The 22,898-nt window shown below is 43.9% G+C and overlaps 1 protein-coding gene across 1 annotated transcript in view; it reads right to left on the reverse strand.

Annotated features, from left to right (window-relative positions):
- Positions 1 to 22,898, reverse strand: part of LOC311242117 (receptor-type tyrosine-protein phosphatase R-like) — a gene marked incomplete at its 5' end in the record, with an annotated part of 61,231 nt that overhangs the window by 36,953 nt on the left and 1,380 nt on the right. The window contains 4 exons of the mRNA XM_084331072.1: positions 8,795 to 8,926; positions 10,272 to 10,393; positions 10,549 to 10,656; positions 19,960 to 20,064. Coding sequence (XP_084187198.1) covers positions 8,795 to 8,926; positions 10,272 to 10,393; positions 10,549 to 10,656; positions 19,960 to 20,064 — 467 coding nt within the window. The remainder of the gene's footprint in view (positions 1 to 8,794; positions 8,927 to 10,271; positions 10,394 to 10,548; positions 10,657 to 19,959; positions 20,065 to 22,898) is intronic.

Genomic DNA, 22,898 nt, shown 5'->3' on the forward strand with positions numbered 1-22,898 from the left:
GGAATTTAGGTGCGAGGTTGAAGAAAGTGCACTTTTAGGTTGAAAGAACGGCCCTAATGTCAACGTGTCTCAATATAAGCGTTATGTGATGGTAATAACGAGTATATTGTTAGCTCCGCCCCCCCCCCCCCCCCCCCCCCCCCCCCCCGCTGATGAAAATGAAAGTCATACCATAAATCATAAAAAAATTATACCGCCCAAGCCTAGCGCGCGTCGCTGAGCAATCCCCGCCGGCATTGTCTCCGGCTCTGCAGCTGGATACTATGCCTCGAGAGGCGGTCGGCTATGTGAGAGCTGACGGTCTCTCTGGGCGGGTGGGGTTTTGCGACGCGGGCCTCAGGTGTGCAGATGGTACAAAACTCAGCCGCCCGCCTCCTCACTAATACCCGGTCCCGCTAAAAAACACATCACTCCTGTCCTCCACTCCCTCCACTGGCTCCCGATCAAGGAATGCATCAACTTCAAAACACTACTCCTCACCTTCAAAGCCCTCCATAGCCTGCCCCCCCCCCCCCCCTACCTGACTGTCCTCCTTCTCCCCTACCGCTCCACCCGTTCCCTCTGGTCCTCTTCCACTCTTTCCCTCACTGTCCTGTCATCCAAACTCAAACGTTTTGGTGACCGCGCATTCTCACGAGCTGCACCCCGACTCTGGAACTCCCTCCCTCAGAGTCTCCCTCACTCTCCACCTTCAAATCCAGACTCAAAACCTACCTGTTCTCCCTAGCATTCAACCTTCCTTACCCATAACCACCCTCCTCCAACCCACCACAATTTTCCCCTGCCCTACGTTCTCTCCTCTCCTGCCCCCCCCCCACCCCCCCTTGGTTTTCCCTTACTCTCTTCCCGACTGTCTCCCCTACTCACTCCCGTATTTGTTAGTCGTGGTTTTATGTTCCTGTGTATTCTTATTGTTCTCGTGGTTCTATGTTTCTTTGTTTTCTTTGTTTCTTTTATGCCTATTGTCAGTGACTTTGGGTCTTTGAAAAGCGCTATACAAAATAAATGAATTATTATTATTATTATTATTATTATTATTATTATTATTATTATTATTATTATTATTATTATTATTATTATTATTATTATTATTATTATTATTATTATTATTATTATTATTATTATTATTATTATTATAGTTGTGAGGGGGCAGCTGCACAGCTTGCGTAAGGTCGGCTCCAGGCTAGAATCCCTTCGTTGCCTCTCCATAGCGGCATGGAGGGGGTTCTAGTTTGATGCCCCATGATAAAACAGTGCTCCTCCTCAGAGAGGTTGTAGCTTTGTTTTCCTGGGGCCGTGATTCCGAGTCTGCGGTTCAAGTCCTCGGGTCTCTGAAAACGGATACCCTCTGCCGCCGCGCTGGCCCCGCTTTTCAAGACGAAAACACCCGGCATGGAGGATGCAAGCTTGGTGTTTCATTATGAGAATATCTCCGAGCTCAGGACGGCTGTAGCCCGCGTACAACGAGGCTTACTGCCGATGCCGCTGTGTCTGGTAAACACTGTTCTGTGAGAGGGACGTGTGTTGCCTTTCCCTTTTTCTTTTGGATAAAAAGAAGGAGAGACAGCGGCTGTCTGAAGTGTTGGCTTGTATCGCTATTCCTCACGTTATACAGCTTCAGTAGTAGCTTGCTACTGCGTTAGCTGGTGGCTATCGATAGCCGGTAAAAGCTAACTGTTAGCCAGTTAGCTGTTAGGCTAAGCCGTTAGGCTAGAAATGTTAGCTTGATGCTATCAGTCAGCCCAGAGTTAGCTGTTAGCTTGTGCTATAATCATTGGCGCTAGCCGTGAGGGAGTAGCGGGCCCTGAGCACTCTGACTACGGCGTCATCTCTGGCAGAAGATGTCGTCGGGCCTGCACCATGACCGGCCGCAGGATGGGGCCGTCGCGCCGGAGCAAGGCTCCAGCCGTCGCCGCTTCTGGTTCCGCCAGCGAGAGGCCTCGTCAACATGGTGGACCAACCTGTTGTTGTGGCCATTTCGTCCTGCGTCCGGGGGTTCAGGTAGGAGTCCGTAGGACATTACACTATGCCCCACTCTTCCTTCCTCCCCCTCCCGAATGTTTTTGGTTAATATCGATGTCTTTGTTTAACAAAACATGTGTTACTTCACTGCATTTGGGAGATACGACGTGTGCTATGTGAACTCGCAGTTAGAAATGCTGAGGTTGCTTTTTCTTGCTTTGAGTGTTGTACAGTTTTCTTTGAAAATTGTGTTGGTCGCTATTTTGTATAGCTTAGCAAGGTTGTAAGTTCTAGCATTTGGCCATGGCTTATGTCTTTCTCTCTACTTAAAAACAGCATTCTTCTTACGTGAGTAAAATGAACTCGGTTTTTATTGTATGATGAGAAGTTGTCTGTGTGTTTCATGTAACGTTTAGGAAACGTGGCTTGAGTCCGCAACTGGCTGGGTGTTAACCTACAGAGTTGTACATAGTGGTGGCATATGACCAAGGGCTTGACTCCCTCTCTTTAGCTTGTAATTTTTTCTTTGCTTAAGGGTAATGATAAAAATAACGGGTGGCAAGTTTTTCACACATAAGCCAGAGCCGTGGATAAAACCTGTTTTTTACACAAACGAGGTTATCGGCTGTGGCTGGCGTGCATGATGTAAAGCTTTTACTCTACAGGTAAGTATGTGCTTTCATCTGGCGCGCCATGCACCTGGTGGCACGGCTCTGCTTTCTTTTGGCGTCGTATCAGGGGTGAGGTGGTGAGGGGGTGGGTAAAATAAACCTCTCCCCTCCCGGATATAGTTATATCCTTACGAAACTGATTGGCCGAGATGTTGTGCCTTTCTACCTATCAGTCTCCCTGTCGAGGGCGTTCTCTCTCTCGTTCTCGGGGGGATTTTCCTGTCTCCCACACCGAATCAGGGTAGGTGGGACACGGGTTTCCCCCGGCCATTTGAAAACGTCACAGGCGCGTTTTCTTATTGGCCAAGAGACATGTCCGTGAGTTACAGGGCCTGTGCTACAGACCGCTGTCATTGTAAAGGATAGGTGATGCAATGCAGTAGAGACAATTTATCTTCTACTCTGCTCCGTACCAGTAGTGTATATTGGGTCAGAGCCTCCTCTTCAGGGAGTTCAGAGCCTCCTCTGAGTTTCAGAACTTCCCTCTCAGTGTGAGAGCCTCCTCAGAGTTTTCAGAGTCTCCTCCTCAGAGAGTCTTGGTCCAATGTGTTACATGAACCTTTTTCAATTGTTTTTACTCACGTTGTGGTCTCTCTGGGAGAATCGCTGTCTTCTCCTCTTACGTGAAGAGCAGAATTGACGCGTTTTTATTCCCAGGCTCGAGAGGCCATTGAAGCACAAGCACGTTTTTTTTAGTGGCCAAGAGACATGTCCGTGAGTTACAGGGCCTGTGCTACAGGCCACTGTCATTGTAAAGATATGTGGTGCAATGTAGTAGGGACAATTGTCTTCTACTCTGCTCCCTACCAGTAGTGTATATTGGGTCAGAGCCTCCTCCTCAGGGAGTTCAGAGCCTCCTCCTCAGGGAGTTTCAGAGCCTCCTCCTCAGAGAGTCATGGTCCAATGTGTTACATGAACCTTTTTCAATTGTTTACTCGTGTTGAGGTCTCTCTGGGTAGACCGCTGTCTTCCCCTCTTACATAAGGAGCAGAATTGACGTGGTTGTTATTCCCAGGCTCGTCATGTGAGGACCCGTGTCTGTGTCTTTTGTAGACCAGCTCCCTGCTGCTCGTCCCAGACAGCGAAGGGAAACGTTGTGAGGCTCTTTCTTGTTAGAAATTCGCTGTCACTGTTCTTGGGTTCTTTGCGAGCATATACGCTGTTTATAAAATCAGCGTATGGTCTTTCGAGACCGATTGGCGCTGGCCCTGGGTGCTTTCAATGTTGAAACCACTTTGTAGGCCGGCGCACCTTGGTTGACCAAACATCATAAAAACGGCGTTTTTTATGCGGTTGGCTGGGAGGGAGACCTACCCCCGTCTTAGGACTGGGGAGGGCGGCGTGACTAGGACACGGGACTGGTTCTGGTCACGCCGGACCGGATCAGTTAACCCCTTGCCCGCCGGGGCGCAGATCTGCAGTTCTGGTACCCCGAAGGACTTTGTACTTTTCCAAGGGGGAAATGCCGGGTCGGGCCGGACGTCGCAGGGATTGATGTCATGAATGTGTGTGTCATATGGATGCCACCACGAGTTGCCCTTAACAGTGTCGTGCTTGGTCCTTACTGTGTTGTACCTTGCACTATGTTAGGGGGCTCGGTCCTTCTCCATTTGTTTCACCCCTCCCTCCCTGCTAAGCCGGGGATAGGAGGGGGCTGTCGAGGAGGTTGCCTGTCAACTCCTCTATGCATCCCTGTGTAGGTCCCGGTCCGCCAGGCCCAGGTCGGGCCTCGTCCTCGATAACCTGTTGGCCTGGGTTAACCCTTTTGCAACCTGAAACGCTTGAACTGCTTGTATAGCCTGTGTATACGCGCATGTTATGTTTCTGAGTTTTCTTAGTGGGTTAAGGGAGCAACCGCCTCCTGTTAAACTAAACATAGGGGGGTGTTTGGCTCCCCGGTGTGTTGGTAGCAGAGTCGACTCTCGGGTTGAGGCCGGGCCTGACCCCGTCTGCCCGAGAGTATGCCCCTGCATCTTTCATGACGTTTACCAATTGTGTCAGCCTCTTTCTCTGAACCTCGACCCCGCAGGATTAATAAATTGGCGGGGTCGGATTTCGTGGAGATTGTGACATAGTGCACAGCATACCGAACACCCCTTCCGCCGGGATACTGTTTTTACAGTAGACCCCTTAGGCACCTGTCTAGTCCGCAGTGCTCCGGGCACAGGTCGAGTTATGCTCTTGGGACCTGTTGCCTGGATTGAGGGATCAACCTCCTTGGAGGGTTGTCTCCCCGGCACGCCAGCTGGCCCCACAGTATTGTGGGGGGGTAGCCTCCTTGAAAAAGAGTGGTTCAGAGCGGCGTGCCAAGGGGGGAAGGGCCTTCACCTGATTTAGGCCCTGTCCGATACGCTGGCGATGTGGGGGCTGGTGTCACCAGTGACCGTCTGGTGGGGTCTCGATGCCGCAGCCTCGTTGGCCTCACCAGGCCCCTTTTTCAGGGGGTCCTAGTCCTCGGGTTGTGGCCTAGGGCTGGGACCTCCTCCGCGCTTCGCTGCTACGGCCTTGCCACGGGGTTTGGTTTCTTTTGAACCCCGACCCCATGATGTTGGGGGCTGTGACAGGGTTTTTTTGCTTCACGTCCGTTCCCTGGTGGCATGTGGGATCCGCGCTCGAGTGGTCGCAGGCCCTTCTAAACAAAGGTAAGTCCCACGGTCTGCTCACCCTGTGCGTTTGAGGTGCTAAACCCTCTTCGCACAGTCGGGTCCAATCTCCCTCCCGTCCCCCGCTAGGGGGGGCCGGGGGGCTCAGATCCTCCCCGGTATTCTGATGGTTGTAGGGGGCCTCAGCGGGTACATCTGTCGAGCTTTCCGCTCTGCTCAGCTCCTGTGTTCCAATAGAGCAGAGCGTAAAGCTATGCAATTTATAATGAAGGTTATTCTATAACCCTAGTTATATGAGTTTAGCGAGCGCTCTGCTCTGACTCACTGAGGACCCCACGGTCTTCCCTTTTTGGCGGTGAAAGACTGGGGAAGGAGCTGATTGTGTGGCCACGACCCCGCTTATATAGGAGCAGATGTGGGTGTGGCCAGGCAGAGGTGAGTAGGTGTGTACATGTGGAGAAAGTTTTTTCATTGTTAGTATGATTAAAGGGATAGTTCCAATAGAGCAGAGCGCTCACTATACTCATATAACTAGGGTTATAGAATAACCTTTGTTATAACAAGTAGAGTCTGTGACCATCCACTCTCAGGCCACTATGAGTTATAACAAGTAGAGTCTGTGACCATCCACTCTCATCCCAGTATGAGTTATAACAAGGGCTGACCCCTATTAGTCGAATAGTCTACTAATCGATCGAAAGGAGCCGTAGTCGATTGCCAACCTCTTAGTCGAAAAAATAAATAAAAAATAAAAGTATTATAGGCCTCCTTTTTTGTATTTTTTTGTATCATTCTTTCCAAAAGAAAAGAGGCCTAGAAGCGTGGCTAACGCTAATGGCACGCATACCAGAGGCTAACTGCCTAAGAAAACAAGGCACAGAGGCACTGAAAGAGGATTTCACCCATCTAATGAACACACTAGACTAGACAAATATCAAGATGTATCCATCAGTGGACCAATTGCATGCTTTTGCAGAGGACAAGAAGCCTTCCGTCGACTCCTTCAGACATTAAGCACCCCCACAGCCCAAATGGAATGAAAAAAAAAGAAAAAAAGATCATTTAAAATTATACTTTTTTCTTCTCTTTTTTCTTTTTACATAGTCGAATAATAGTGAACTATCGGCTCATTTCGGCCAATCAAAGTCGACTATCCAAATCCTTAGTCTGGGACAACCCTAGAGACTGTGGCCATGCACTCTCAGGCAACTATGAGTTATAACAAGTAGAGACTGTGGCCATGCACTCTCAGGCCACTATGAGTTAACTTATAACACCCAACGTCTTGGCAGCCATGATGTTGAGGTCAGGTTGAGGTCATGACATACGAGGGCGTGGCTCCAGGCAATAACGTGACTTACTGTGTTGACTCATTCTCAGAGATAGATGAATGTAGAGGCAGAGTGACAGCTCAATACAGGCACTGTTATTAATGTGCTACTTCTACATATCTGTTCTACAGGAAATCAACCCACTCCCTTCTCCATAAACAACAGCGTGGCCTGACACAGAGCACACACACACACACACACACACACACACACACACACACACACACACACACACACACACACACACACACACACACACACACACACACACACACACACACACACACAGAGAGATGGTTGAAACAATGTATACATGTAGAGGTGTCGGGGAAACCACACATTTCCCTCCATGTAAACACTATCATGAACCCTGATGACCCTGTAACATGAAGACAAGCACACACACACACAGACGCACACACACACACACGCACGCACGCACGCACGCACGCACGCACGCACACACACACACACACACACACACACACACACACACACACACACACACACACACACACACACACACACACACACACACACACACACACACACACACACACACACACACACACACACACACACACACACACACACACACACACACACACACACACACACACTCCCATATACTATTGCCCCCATCTCTCCCTCTCTCTCTCACGCATCATACCACCTGACAGTTGGAACAATCACAGGTTAAAGGTTAAAGGAACAACGTCTTGGACCACCCACTTCTATCTGAGATCCAACAATAACATACAGACCGTTGTGTCTTTATGTTTCATAACCTGACTGAGATCAAAATAAGGACACACAGTGCATTCTCACATACAGTAGTCTTCCGATTGTAACCCACACCTTGATGTCACTGCCTCAGACATACTGTAGTGACTTTTCACCTTGATGTCAGCACCCCAGACCTACTGTAGTGACTTTTCACCTTGATGTCACTGCCTCAGACCTGCTGTAGTGACTTTTCACCTTGATGTCACTGCCTCAGACCTACTGTAGTGACTTTTCACCTTCATGTCACTGCCTCAGACCTACTGTAGTGACTTTTCACCTTCGTGTCACTGCCTCATACCTACTGTAGTGACTTTTCACCTTGATGTCACTGCCTCAGACCTACTGTAGTGACTTTTCACCTTCGTGTCACTGACCTGCTGTAGTGACTTTTCACCTTGATGTCACTGCCTCAGACCTACTGTAGTGACTTTTCACCTTGATGTCACTGCCTCAGACCTGCTGTAGTGACTTTTCACCTTGATGTCACTGCCTCAGACCTACTGTAGTGACTTTTCACCTTCGTGTCACTGACCTGCTGTAGTGACTTTTCACCTTGATTTCACTGCCTCAGACCTACTGTAGTGACTTTTCACCTTGATGTCACTGCCTCAGACCTACTGTAGTGACTTTTCACCTGGATGTCAGGCCTCAGACCTACTGTAGTGACTTTTCACCTTCGTGTCACTGCCTCAGACCTACTGTAGTGACTTTCCAAACCACCGCCCTAGATGAGCGAGAGGCTGAGTATATGACTCATATGAACAGAATCTCAAAGTTCTTGTTCCTTCCTTTTATAGACATATCACTCAGCAGTGTTACAGCAAATGCACTTATTTGATAGGAATACACAGGGAAATGCATATCTGTGAAATAACCAATATGCCAGGAAACACATATCTGTGCAATAAACAACATTTGGAAGATCCATCTTGATATGTTTAGTTTCCTTACTATGCAAGAGTATTCTATACACCAAACAGCACTGTCCGTGGTTCTGAAACAACAGCTACTTTCCCTCCTCTCCTCTCTCCTCTCCATTCTTCACCTCTCCACCCCCCCCCTCCCCTCCTCTCCTCTCTCGCTCCCTCTGTCTGTGTGTCTCTCTCTATGTGTCTCTCTCTATATATGTCTCCCTCTCCTTCTCTATCTCGATGTCTCTCTCTGTAAATGGTAAATGGTAAAGGGTGCATTTATCCAAAGCGCTTTACAATTTGTTCCTCACATTTTACCCATTCACTTGTCTTACACATTCACACACCGACGGTGGAGGCGAACAGCAGTAAGGGGTTAAGTGTCTTGCTCAAGGACACTTTGACACGCTGCCCAGGAGGAGCGGGAATCTAACCGGGAACCTCTGGATTACCAGATGACTGCTCTACCTCCCAAGCCACTGTCGTCCTGTCTCTCTCTATGTCTCTCTGTCTCTCTGTCTCTCTCTCACCTCTCCTGTAGTCCAGCAGCAGTTTTCATTTTGAAAGGGGAAGGGCAGGGCTTCAGCTCCTTACTGCTGGTGATTGGAGGAGCACTCAGGGGGGCGGGGTCTCTGTTGTCGGTAACAGGAATGGGTACAGGCCTAAGAGAAAAACAGGATATTAGAATAAATCGTTAACTAAACATTTGTATGTGTTTTGATACCGTAACAGATATTACACCACGCTTAGTTCAAAGTGCTGAACCCTCATGGCGATGCACCTGTAACCATAGCAACACTGCCTTGCTAAAGCATCACTCTGCTTCCCTTACATTAGACTGACACGTTGGACCAGTGACACAAATTCACTTTGTAATTACAGTATAATAAAATAGTTAATAAAGCTGTTATATATATATATATATATATATATATATATATATATATATATATATATATATATATATATAGTAATATACTGCAGCCGCAGCACAACACAGCTAACATTGCCTTCAGTGTATTAATTCATAGCAGAATTCACCCTTCAGTGTATTAATTCATAGCAGAATTCAACCTTCAGTGTATTAATTCATAGCAGAATTTGGTGCAGTACAACTATATTTACCTGCATTATGGTCAGCAACATTCTCTGTATGCTGAGGCTAACATTCTCTGTATGCTGAGGCTAAAGGCCCTCCCATAGTCGAGAGGAACGTACGAGGAGCGGACTCCATGGAGGTCCGCGCGGACTCTTTGAGCTTTCATAGTCGAGCGTACCTCCGCGTACCAATTTCCTACATGTCTCGCGCCAGTTTACACAATTTGTCCCACGCTGTTTAGACTTCTGTCATGTCATCGTCATCCGATGTCAAAATAAAGAGTCTAGGTTATCTCCGTTTCCAATATTTCGAAATAAAACTGGCAGTTTTACACACTTCTTTTTGAAAAGCCATTCAAACATCTCAAATGTCTTCAGATGATGAAAAAAAACATGGTCCAAATGTATATGAATTGGAATGGATGACGATTAGCGATAGTAAAACAAAATTTAGCGTCATCTACCTGCCGACGTTTTACCGGACCAATCCTACTCATTTAATCATGATCCTGCCCTACTCTTTGTGTGACACCAAGTGAGCGGACGTCCGCGCGGTTAGAAAATTGGAGCTTCGCACTTGGAGTCCACTTTGAGTATGTTTTGAGTCCGTGCGGACCTCCGCGGAGTCCGGTCCGCATACGTTCCGCTCGACTATGGGAGGAGGGCCTTTAAGGTGTTAAGTTACCATATTGGACCATGATAGGTTCAACCTATTAGTGACATCACACATCACAACTCAGATTTCAGGGAAGTACAGAGAAGCTCTCCAGAGAAGAATGGGAAAAAGGTTCTCTGGCTCTACTACACCATCTAATAACAATCTGTACAGTCAAAACCATGCCTCAAAGAGGAGTTGACCACAAAAGGTTTCTGAGTGGAGAGGGGAAACAAGTTCATCCAATCATTTACCTCGGCAGGGGGGCAGTGGGAGGAGCTGGGAGGCGGCAGGCTACGATTGGCTGCTGCGGCAGAGTGGGTGTGGATGTGGTTGGAGGGAGCTCGGCCTGGACCATGCATCCTGAGGTCGCAACCTTTAAAAAACAACAATAATTTGACTTATTTAAATGATTGAAAATTATTTATTAGAGGAGAACTTGCCACTTTCCTCTCAGGATATCTAATGTCACTTCAACGAGATGTTTGGTATTTTATGCTGCAGGGCATTCCCCATGTGATTCTGACTTACCTTGGTGCCCTTTGACCTCTGGGCAGGGTCAGGGGAGGAGGTTGGGGTCAGGTGGAGGTTGGGGGGTGGGGCTTTCAACTGAACCTTCTCCTTCAGACGATACACCACCTGAAGAGAAGAGAGAAACAAATAAAATAATGAATGGAGGAACACAGAACTATCTATCTACAATGTTTTAAAGAATTATCTATCTAGAATGTTTTAAATTAGAGAAGTAATTAGAAATCTATAATAAAAGTCCAGGTCCGGATGGATTTTCTAACGATTTCTATAAGACATTCGTGGACATTTTAGCCCCCTTGTTACTGAAGGCATACGACCACTCATTCCAGACAAACACACTCCCTGAGACGTGGGGGGATGCTATTATCACAGTAATACACAAAGAAGGGAAAGATGCAACACTATGTGGGTCCTACTGTCCAATAAGTTTGCTCAACTGTGATTTAAAGGAGCTCACCACTATTTTAGCCCGGAGGATGAACTCGGTTATAAAAGAAATTAGACACCCTGATCAAACAGGATTCATCACAGTTTAGCCTTCCTAGTACTGACTTTTTCAGATGTCTCCAATTAAGGCATTTTTTTGAAAACCAGGAAGATTGGGACAAAATTCGACACCCTTCTGCAATAGAACGCTTCATAGATAAAATCCAAATTGATGCTTCAATACAAAAAATTATTTCTAAATTATATCAACCTAATATCAATTAACCCCAACGACTCGCTATACATTAAGTTGAAGTGGGAGGCTGAGCTCCAACAGGAGATCTCACAAGAGGAGTGGTTCAATGTTTGTACTGAAGCACATAAGGTGACTAATTCTAATTCCTGCAGAGAATATAAATGGAAGGTCATTAGTAGGTTTTTCAAGACCCCCTTATTGACCGCTAAAGCAGGTACGACTCCCACAAGCGAATGCTGGAGGGGATGTGGTGAACAAATAGGTAACCATACACAAATTTTCTGGACATGCCCAAAATGATGTCACTTCTGGGATGATGTATTCAGGGATGTAAAAAAAAGTATTCGACATGGACATCCCACAAGATTTCAAAACTGCCATCCTCGGAGTCATACCGGAGGGCATTGAGGGAAGGAAAAGTGTGTATCTTCTTCAAATACTGTTAACTGCTGCCAAGAAAATGATCACAATTAATTGGTTGAAGCCCAGTCCCCCAACACATAACCAATGGCTAAACAAAGTTAAAGAAATTCAGGACATGGAGAGGATGACTCATCTGATTAGGTTGCAAGGTGAACAGTTCGATAGAAAGTGGGCTTGTATAGAGCGTATAGGGCTATAAAGGCACCGTATTGTTTTTATTTTCATATTATTATCTTATTTCCCATTTTATTGTCATTTTCTTTTTAAAATTGTATGATTTGATCTGCGCTTCGAGCCTTCATATAGGGTGGTTATGACATCATGGACCGACACATGGGTTTAAAACCAACAGGGAATGACAGATTGGTTCCATGAGGAAGTTTCACGCCAATGACAAGGTTGACTGAGGTTCCTACTGTACTACACCCAGAGAAGAGAGGGTGACTAAGGTTCCTACAACACCCAGAGAAGAGAGGTTGACATGTAGTATTCTTTTTTTTTGTATGTTCCCCCAGGCCCCTTCCCCTTCCCCAAGCATAGCTGTCTCTTAATGATACGGTACAGACATGATGTAAATTGAGAACGTGTTGTGTGTGTTGCTAACATTATTTTATGCTGGACTATGAAGAACATTCCGGACTGGTTGACCGTGGAATTGAGTATGTCTGTCTTTGACAGGGGAGAATAACGAACTATTAAGGCCTATTTACGAGCAGCCACTGGGAAAATGAAAATTGGTAACCTTGGACTTGGTCAATAGCTGCAATTGAACATTTGCTGTGGAACCCGAGATTCTGTTTTCCCCCAGCCCTGCACAATGGTGCGATCCCTGTTGAGGTCCCTGCTGCGATTGAATATTTATATGACTCATTTGATTTATTAGGACAACGTTGTCTACTAACTACTATCTGTTACACCTTCTGTGTGCTTAAACCTTGAACAGTTAACATGCATGATCTAGACAGAGACATTGACCCAGAGAGGAATTTCTTTAATAATGTGACTAGTAATTGCTGCTACTACACCGATGACCAGTTCAAGGAAAAATTCCAACTTGAACACAACATATCGATCATACATTTCAATAGCAGGAGTTTATATGCTAATTTTAATAAGATTAAAGATTATCTTGAACAGTTCACCAAACCATTCAGCATAATCGGAAACCTGGATCAACATGGAGAAAGGGGTGGATTTTGAGTTGGAGGGATATAATTTTAACTACATGAATAGAGTAAATAAAAAGGGAGGGGGAGTAGGACTATATGTAGACAGAAGGTTAAAGTTCAAAAAAGTTGAAAGTATGACGATGGTAATTGACGATTTATGTGAATGTATTGCTATTGAAATGGACATGGGAAAAAGGAAGAACATCATTGTCAGTTGAATTTACAGAGCTCCCAGCTCTAGCATAGAAAGATTCAGAGAAACAATGGAAGGTATGATTACAAACACTGACCAGAAGATTACTTTTATTTGTGGTGATTATAATATAGATTTTTAAAATCCTAACAAACTATCATTGATAGAAGAATTTAAGGATGCAATGTATAGTAGGAGTCTATATCCTATTATTACAAAACCGAGTAGAATCACATGTCACTCAGCAACATTAATAGATAATATACTTACTAATAATTAATAGATAATATAGAGAGTGGACTATTAATAAACGACATTAGTGACCATTTACCGGTGTTTGTAGTCTATCATTGTGATGTTAAAGTGGTTGATAGTAAAGTAATCGTGCAAAGGAGATTAAGAACGGAGGACACTTTAAATAGGTTCAGAAAAGAACTATTATCACAGGATTGGAGAAATGTATATGAATCAATAGATGTGGATTCTGCTTATGATTCTTTTCTGAATATGTTCCTGCTGTTATATGACAGAAGCTGTCCAATGCAGCAAAGTAGAACAAATGCAAAAAACCCTGGATTACAGGAGGTCTGTTGAATGCTTGCAAAAAAAGAACACCTTATATAGAGAATTTATAAAACATAGAAATAAAGAGAAAGAAATTAAGTATAAACTATACAAAAATAAACTAACTGATATTGTTAGAAAATGTAAGAAAGAGTACTATAATAATGTATTAGAAAAAAAATTAAATAACATAAAGGGAACATGGAATATATTAAACTCAATTATAAGAAATAAAGCAACTAGTTCTGGCTTTCCAGATGAATTTATAGATGAGGGAAAGTCAGTAAGTAAGAAAAATGAGGTGGCAGAAGGATTCAACAGATTCTTTGTTAATGTGGGGCCCAAATTGGCAGAGGAGATAACCCCGCCACAAGGGGGAGGTGTTTCTAATTATTTTGAAGAACGAAACCCACGTACTATCTTCTTGAGAAAAACGGATACAAATTAAATTAAGAATAAAACATTAACAGATTGGAACGGCATTGACATGACTTTAATTAAGCAAGTAATAATAGCCATAGCAGACCCCTTAGTGCATATTTGTAACCTCTCATTCAAACTGGGTGCCTTCCCCACCAAAATGAAAACTGCAAAAGTGATACCGATCTTCAAAGCCGGTGAGAAAAATCTATTCACCAATTACAGGCCGGTTTCTCTCCTTTCCCAGTTCTCAAAGATAATGGAAAAGGTATTTGCTGCACGATTGGACAGTTTCATTGATAAACACGCATTACTTATAGACAGTCAATATGGATTTAGATCGAATCATTCAACGTCATTGGCACTAATGGACCTAGTAGAAGAACTGACAAGCATAATTGATAATAAGAAGTTTGCAATAGGGGTCTTCATAGATCTGAAGAAGGCGTTTGACACTATAAATCATGATATTCTGCTACTAAAATTGGAAAGGTATGGGATCAGAGGAGTAGGGCTCAAATAGTTAAAGAGTTACTTAGAACAAAGACAACAGTTTGTGCAGTTGGGGGAGTACAGGTCCACTCAGTCAAACATAATCTGTGGTGTGCCGCAAGGGTCAATTCTGGGCCAGAAACTATTCATGTTATGGTTTGTAACCGACCCCAATCGCACAACACAAGACAGGTATGAGAGTAAGCCAAAACAGGGCATTTATTTATTATGGAACAAAAAGCGGCACAGTCCCTTTAAGGGAAAACACAAAAACACTAGAGTCAAGGAAATATGGAAAATGCGGCACTGTGCCTTTAAGAGGCGAACAGGCTAAGGGACTAAGGCTAAGGGCCAGGGCTAAGGACCAGGGCTAAGTGTCAGGGCCAGGACCAGGGGCACTGGCGAGGGGGACAGGGACAGAGGCCCGGAGAGGCGGGCTGGAGACAGGGACAGAGAACCGTGGACAGGGCGAGGGCCAGAGCTGCTTACAGGGATGAGGACAGGGTTCCGACGGCGGAGGCCTGGCACGGGAACAGGGGCCCGACGGCGGAGGCCTGGCACGGGAACAGGGGCCCGACGGCGGAGGCCTGGCACGGGGATCCTCCTCCTCCTCTTCGGATGCTGCAGACGGGCAGCGCAGAACAAAGGGGGTCCCAGGGGACCGGGATGGGAACACGCCGTCCTCCCGTGGAATACTAGGGAGCGACGACGAGCCTGGGTCCAAGGGGAACGGGATGGGCACACGCCGTCCTCCCGTGGAATACTAGGGAGCGACGACGAGCCTCACCCCCAGGAACGAGGATCACGAAGAGACGCCTTCCTCCCGTGGAATCGGGAGCGATGACGAGCCGGCTTGACGTCTGGAGTGGGAACACTGGAAAACCTCCCGTAGAGAATTAGAGAGCGAAGACGGTGTCCCACTCCAGGCAAACGGCGACAGGTGGTGATGGCTGGCACGTCGTCTCACGCCGGAGACGCGGCAGGTGATGGTAACGTACAGGATGGTAACGTACAGAACTCCATGAACACAGAGTGAACACAGATACAGAGTCCAGAACACAGAGTCCAGAACACAGAGTCCAGAACACAGAACAACCCGACAAGGACTGGAGGGGAGTCTGCAACCTATGTACTCTCCCGAGGTGATTGCAAACTCCCAACAGGTGCGTGAAGGTAGAGGATCAAGGATGTCCAAGGGTGGGGGCTGGTGAAGAGTAGAGGAGAGTAAATCATCGCAAGGGTGGGGGCTGATGAGGAGAGTAGACAGGGAAAACACAGGAAAAAGGTCCAGGGACAGGCGAATCCTCACAATTCATACTGTATATAAATGATATAGGTAATGCGTCTAAAATATTGATGATACAAATGTCTTTTGTGAGGGAGAGAACCTCCAAATGCTTTTAAAGAATGTCGTAGCTGAGCTAACCAAGCTGAAAGTGTGGTTTGATGTAAATAAATTATCATTAAATATAAAAAAAAACTAATTCATGATATTTGGTAAATGTGATATACAAGTAAATACACCGGTTGAACTAATGATTGATAGTATTAAACTGGAGAGGGTATTTGAGAATACATTTCTGGGTGTGATAATAGACCACAAACTCAACTGGAAACCTCATATCAAATATGTCAGGACTAAATTGGCACGGAGTGTTGATGTTTTATGCAAGATAAGACACATTCTAAACCAAAAAACACTGTATACACTGTACTGTACACTCTTCCTACCATATATGACCTACTGTGCGGAGGTGTGGGGTAATACCTACAAAAGCACTCTACAGCCAATATGCACCATGCAAAAAAAAACAATAAGAATAATCAACAATGTAGGATATTATGAACTTATTTATAAAGCTACAAGCATTGAAATTTATGGACCTAGTGGATTTCAAAACTGCCCTCATTGTATACAAAGCCAGATACAAACTAATCCCAGGCAACATTCAAAAATGGTTCAGAGACAGGGAAGGAGAATATAACTTAAGAGGGAGAGGGAATCTTAAACAACCAATGGTACACACCACGCTGAAAAGCATGTGCATATCGGTGTGTGGAGTGAAGTTGTGGAATAATTTACCCGAATACATCAAACTGAGTAAACATGTGGCACAATTTAAAAAGCAGCTAAAAAAATACACATTAGAGAAATACAGAAATGAATATTGAGGATAAACAAAGTTATGTTATATTGTGTATGTAGTGCTGTACTATATTCACTGCTGTCAAGTGAATCAAGTTTTTTCTTTTAATCTTTTAATATAAGTAAAAGTATATTCTATATTGTAATATACTAAATTATGTTATATCTAGTAAAATTAATGGAAGAACAAATATAAATGTAAGGGGGTAGGGATCAATAAGCTTAGCTTCCCTCTACTCCTTTTTTGGACATGTCTGCTAACCAAAACACATTGCTCTTGACCTTTTGTTTATAATTCCTTTTTTTTCTTTTTTTTATGTTTTTTTTTTAATGTTTTTTAATTTGTTGTTATGATTGTTTGGTTTGACGGAACAAGATACCGTGAGTTGTTTGGAGAAATATGGAGAATAACATGTTCAAAAATAAACTTTTCATTCATTCATGCATTCATTCATTCATTCATTCATTCATTCATTCATTCATTCATTCATTCATTCATTCATTCATCCATTCATTCATTCATTCATTCATTCAAGTATATCTGTACTGTCTTGATTTTGTGCTGAATAAAAAAAAATATGATGAGAATGTTTTAAATAACTATCTATCTAGAATGTCAAATTATATAAATCTTTTCAAACTTTTCAAACGTTCTAAATGGACCCACGTGTATTTTCTGTTGCAGTGTTTGCTAACGCCAATAGCTGACAGGAAATAATGTGGAGCCAAAACTGTTCCCCCTAGCAACAGAATTCTTCTGCAAAGGTCTATTGTTTATATGTACACAATACAGTGTGATGATGTGTTTTGAAGGAAGTGAAGGAATCTTTACCATGTTTATATTAGGTTAGTGGTTCCCAAGGGACTCTGATTAGGCACGTTAGGCCCTGGACCCCGACTGATAAGGTTTGACAAGACATTTATGGTTAGATACGACTTCATCCATAATTCAATACGTGTCGATAGGCCTACTGTAGGTGAGGAGATAAATGGTGAATGGGCTGCATTTATATAACAACTTTTATCCAAAGTGCCTTATGCCTCACATTCACCCATTCACTCACACATTCACATACAGACGGCGGAGGCGACCATGCAAGGTGCCAACCTGCTCATAAATGTAATTGTTTATATGAGGGAACTCCACTCTGTGAGTTCTATCTACTTTTATTTTTATTTATAATGTATTATTATTATCTTATTTTCTCAGATTGAAATGAAAAACAGTGACTGGATCTTCCCAAACTAATGAAAACATCTAACTTGTTAGACAATATGAAACCTGCCACGCTGAACATATTGGTTTGATTGTAGTCCTGTACGGTATGTCATTAAACATCACGCTGCAAGGCAGACCTTCACCAACAAGAGCCTTGGTAATGTTTATATATGTATTTAAATGTGGATATATTTACCTACCTACCTGATGAAGGACTGACAGACCCCAGTCCTACTAGCACCATGCTAGTTTATATGGAGAAGTGCTCCCTCGTGTGTGACAAAGTGGTACTACAACAAAACTGAACTACTGAGAGAATTATTACCTGTCTACAGCCCATGTCTGCATTTAGACACACAATAGATGATCAATGGTGTTAATCATTTTTAATAAACTGTAGCCTATTTTATACAATAGCCTACTGTTAGTCTACTGCTACAGATGTGAATAAACATAGCACAGTCGTTTTCGTGATTTGAAATACATGAAGTGAATTACTCATCTGCTCATTGAATCATTGAAGCGATCTACCAAAACAATGATGGCCGCAAGGTGAATAAGGTGAACTGCACTTTATAATCTTTTTTTTATTTGGTCTGATGTGTGGGTTGGAGTTGAGTGAGGTCTGGAGAAATTCACACTAAATAAGTTACTATATGTATATTACGGAAGCCCTAAGAGGCCGTACATTCATACATTTTATTTGCTCCGTTTTCCCGTGATAACGAGTTAATTTAATTAGTTTTCTCATGATAACGCGATAATTGCACTCGGTGCATCACAGTCACGAAAAGGGCTAAGCAGGAGGATATTGATCACTGTGTCACATATCTCTTCAATCAAGGCCTGACACAGGCTGAAATAGCTTTATGCCTTGCTGTTACAGATAATATATATACACATTAATGTGCCTCAAAGTGCAATCAAAGTGAGCTCTCAAAGAGCACCTGGCTACAGGAGGCTGCAACGTGAAACTGGCCCCCGTATGTCCAAACCCCTCCCACCCCCTCCTAATGTACAGTTTCCTCCCCATCGTATGTATATTTTCTGTTAGGATCTCTGTTTAACAGTACTGTATATTTGCATATCTTGTATGTCGCAAATGTAACAGTACTGTGTATACCTGTATGTCATGTACCCCCGTGAAATAAATTAATCCGATTTAATTAGTTTTCTCGTGATAACGTGATAATTATCTCGTTATCACGGGAAAATGAAGTCCGTTTTCTCGCTATCACGGGAAAACAGAGCAAATAAAATTTATGAATGTACGGCCTCTTAGGGCTTCCGTAGTATATATTATATATCATATATATTATATAATATTACCATGTTATAGATATATAGTAACTATATGTATGTATATCTATGTCTATATCTGCATGTATGTATTATCTATATGTGTGTGTATCTACATGTATATGTGTGGATCTATGGGTATATCTATATGTGTGTGGATGTGTGGATCTATACGGTATGTGTGTGTACATATCTATGTGTGTATCTTTATGTGAATATATCTGTGTTTATATCTATGTCTGTATATCTATATGTGTGTATATAATGTGTATATCTATGTGTGTGTGTGTGTGTGTGTGTGTGTGTGTGTGTGTGTGTGTGTGTGTGTGTGTGTGTGTGTGTGTGTGTGTGTGCGTGCGTGCGTGCGTGCGTGCGTGCGTGCGTGCGTGTGTGTGTGTGTGCGTGCCCCTGGATGTTTGTGTGCAATGAGGGTAAGGGTAAAGATGACGGTGACCCTTGACCTGGCTCCTAATTGGCTAATGACACCTCAAAGCCCTAACCAACCAGAATGAACCTCTCAGGTTACGAACGGTCAGGGGAAGTCATAGATGACCCTGATCTCTGAGGGTGTATGTGTGTGTGAGGCGTCACAAGACAATCTTTGACGAAAGAAAACCTTGGTCGACTAGCAGTCGTCAGTTGTTCTGACCAAGCGCTTGGTTGAAACTTTTCTTATTTATTTAATAAATACTTATTTTTTTATTTGTTTTCATATCATATTTACAATATGTTCCATTCAGAGGAGTTGTGTCCATCTGCCTCAATTGGATGGTGAGCACTTCTGTTGCTCAGAAAACGTACCATCAAGCAGGTGACGATGATGATGAAGACGGTGAAGAGGAGCACGATGGTGTAGACGCCCTCTCTGTTCCACATGTGATCCTTCTGTTGACCAGACAGAACATTCTAGGGAAAGAGAGAGAGAGAGAGAGAGAGAGAGAGAGAGAGGTAGTGAGGGAAAGAGATAGAAAGAGAGAGAGAGAGAGAGAGAGAGAGAGAGAGAGAGAGAGAGAGAGAGAGAGAGAGAGAGAGAGAGAGAGAGAGAGAGAGAGGTAAAACAGAGTCCATTCTCTTCGGATCAAATAACAAACTCAGCAAGACCGACGGCTTCTCAGTTACAGTGGGTGTTACGGACGGTGTCCTTATGTATGTGTATAGAGGGAGTAATGTATGTTATTTGTTGTATATATAGGCATGTTTTGTTTGTTGTTGTCTTGTCTCCCTCTTGTGTCTACAGTACATATCCCCACTCTCAGGTGTCTCAGGCCATGTCCTCACGTATCTGGATCTTTTTCCAAACGGATATTCTCAGGCTCCGTTTAAAATAAAATCCCCGTCCACACCACAGTGTAAAAAAAAAAAACTCCATCCAGACACAAACACATAAACGCATATGAATTGCTCCAACAAGCATGCGGGCCAGCAGGTGGCGATAAGCGATATCCCAAATACCACGGTGGTACGAGCGGTCAGGACGACAGACAAATGATCTGTTTCTCTATAGGTCATTCAAACTGTATCCTTTTATAACTGTGACGGCACCACACATGTGAACAGTAACAATGCAATTGTTGTAATTATTATACAGTACCTGATGTAGTCTTCTTGAAGCGGATTAAGCTTTTTTTGCTCCGATTTGACATCAGTTTAAAACCCATTGTGCGCTGTAGAATTGTCAAATAGTAAGTGCTTTTGACCCTTTTCATTTGTAACTTCATCCTTCATCTTTCAATATCTTATTTGACGTTACTGTATGATATAAGTATCAAGTGTGTATTAGAATACGGAGCTGTTAATGCGTATGAATGTCTGTGTCCACGGGCAAGCTATATTCACGTAACTCACATATTCAAATGATTCCTGTAATTCCTATACAGTAACTATTCAACTAATAACATTAAGTTATTATTAGGTCATTCTGGGACCACTCACGCGTGATGCCAACATCCTCAACTATCCGCAACATCAGAGCGCATCAGGTGCAGACCTCTTCTGTCGCGAGTCTATTAACTGAATTTAGAATGCAATTTGGCTTTTAACTGAAGCAGGGTGCAAAACTAGACATGTTTAGCAAAACATTAAATATCTTTGCAACAGTTTGTGATAATGCCTTGCCTTATTTTGTTTCGGAATCGCGATATTGTGATCTCAAGGTCTCAACATTGACATTGTATGATATCTCTCGAGAAATAAGCGGACGAAAAAAACGCCACTCACCACTTAAATAAATCAAAAGCGTGTGTTTAACAACCTCAAAAACTTTCGAAAACACGGTTTATATTAACTAAATAAATAAACAGAAACGAAAAATCTACTTATGTAAACGAAAATGTCCAGTATAACTAAATAACAGATACATCTCTATTACACGCAAGCAGCGTCTGATGGCCGGATCTGTCGGCACTGGAGTATACAGTAGCTGTTACATCTAGACATTCATGAATGATATACAAGATATACAAATATACAGTACTGCTTAAGAGGCAGAGATCAATAAGAGAAAATATATACATTCGAGGGGGAAGAAACTACATGCTATTTCTGTCTGTCATTTCAGCACCAGGCGCTGTCCATCTTATTGGCTCCATGCACTTCAAGGCTACGGGTGCCTATTGTATTGCCATAGATAGAACAACAGTCTGAGCATGCGTAGTGAGCTGTGGCGTCATCGTTTATCTAGACTATGCGTTTACAGTGGCTGCACGGATCCACTGAACAGATATTTTGGAAAATCTTCACTTTAAAATGCGTTTAAGAAAGTCTCCGTTTATGTCTCTGAAAACACCCTTTACGTGTGGATGAGAGGCCCAATCGTGGAATAAAATGTGCGTTTGGCAAAAGATCCATATACGTGAGGACATGGCCTCAGTTCCAGCAACAACAGCAGCAGCAGCAGCAGCAGCAGCTGAGGCTCGTCAGGCAATCAGACTCCACACTTCATATACCCATTTGTGTGCAGTGTTAGTGAGCTCCCTGGTTCGTTTGGTTGTGGTAACTATGCTGTGTCTGTGTGGGAGAGCTCTTTGATGTGTTTTGGTATAGAGCTGAGGCTCTTAGCTAGTTTTGGTGTGAGAGCTGGTCAAAGCTCTGTGTGAGCTCATTGTGTGTGAGAGCTGGTGAAAGCTCTGGTTCATTGTTTGTTAGCATAGGAATTATTGTCAGTGTTGTGTATTTGGTGTAGAGCTGGTACCTGAAGCTCTGGTTTATTGTATTGTATTTAGGTCATTAGTTTATTGCACATTTCTGTTAACATTTGTTCTCTTGTGGGGCGGCTAGGTGGCGTAGTGGGCAAGGCACTCGCCACCAATGTGGAGACGCTGGATTCGCGTGTTCGAATCCAGCTCTCCACATTGTTTTCAGTTTGGCTGGTCGTCCGTACTAATACAATTGGCAGTATTAGAGGGTGGGAAACTGATGGGTGGGGATCGGGCGTTGTGGACAGCGACTCCTACAGGTCGGTTGGTGCGCCTGCGCAGTAGAATCAGGACGTGTCGGGGGCAGCGTGAGCCTCCCACGCGTTACTCCTCGCCACTGAGAGATCGAGCTGCGCAGGTGAAAAGATGCGACTGCTGTTACCTCAAGTACCGGAGGGGACTTGTGCTATGTATGACTTAGTCCACATTGCAGCCGGCTTGTGGGAGGCAAGAAACAGCGTTCGTGACAGGGGAGGGTTGAATTGGATGATACGAAATTGGGATGGGAGACAAATATAGAAAATGGGAGAAAAAGTGGATAAAAAA

The sequence above is a fragment of the Notolepis coatsorum genome (genome assembly GCF_963971535.1).
Source record: "Notolepis coatsorum genome assembly, chromosome: 15".
NCBI classification, from domain to species: Eukaryota; Metazoa; Chordata; class Actinopteri; order Aulopiformes; family Paralepididae; genus Notolepis; species Notolepis coatsorum.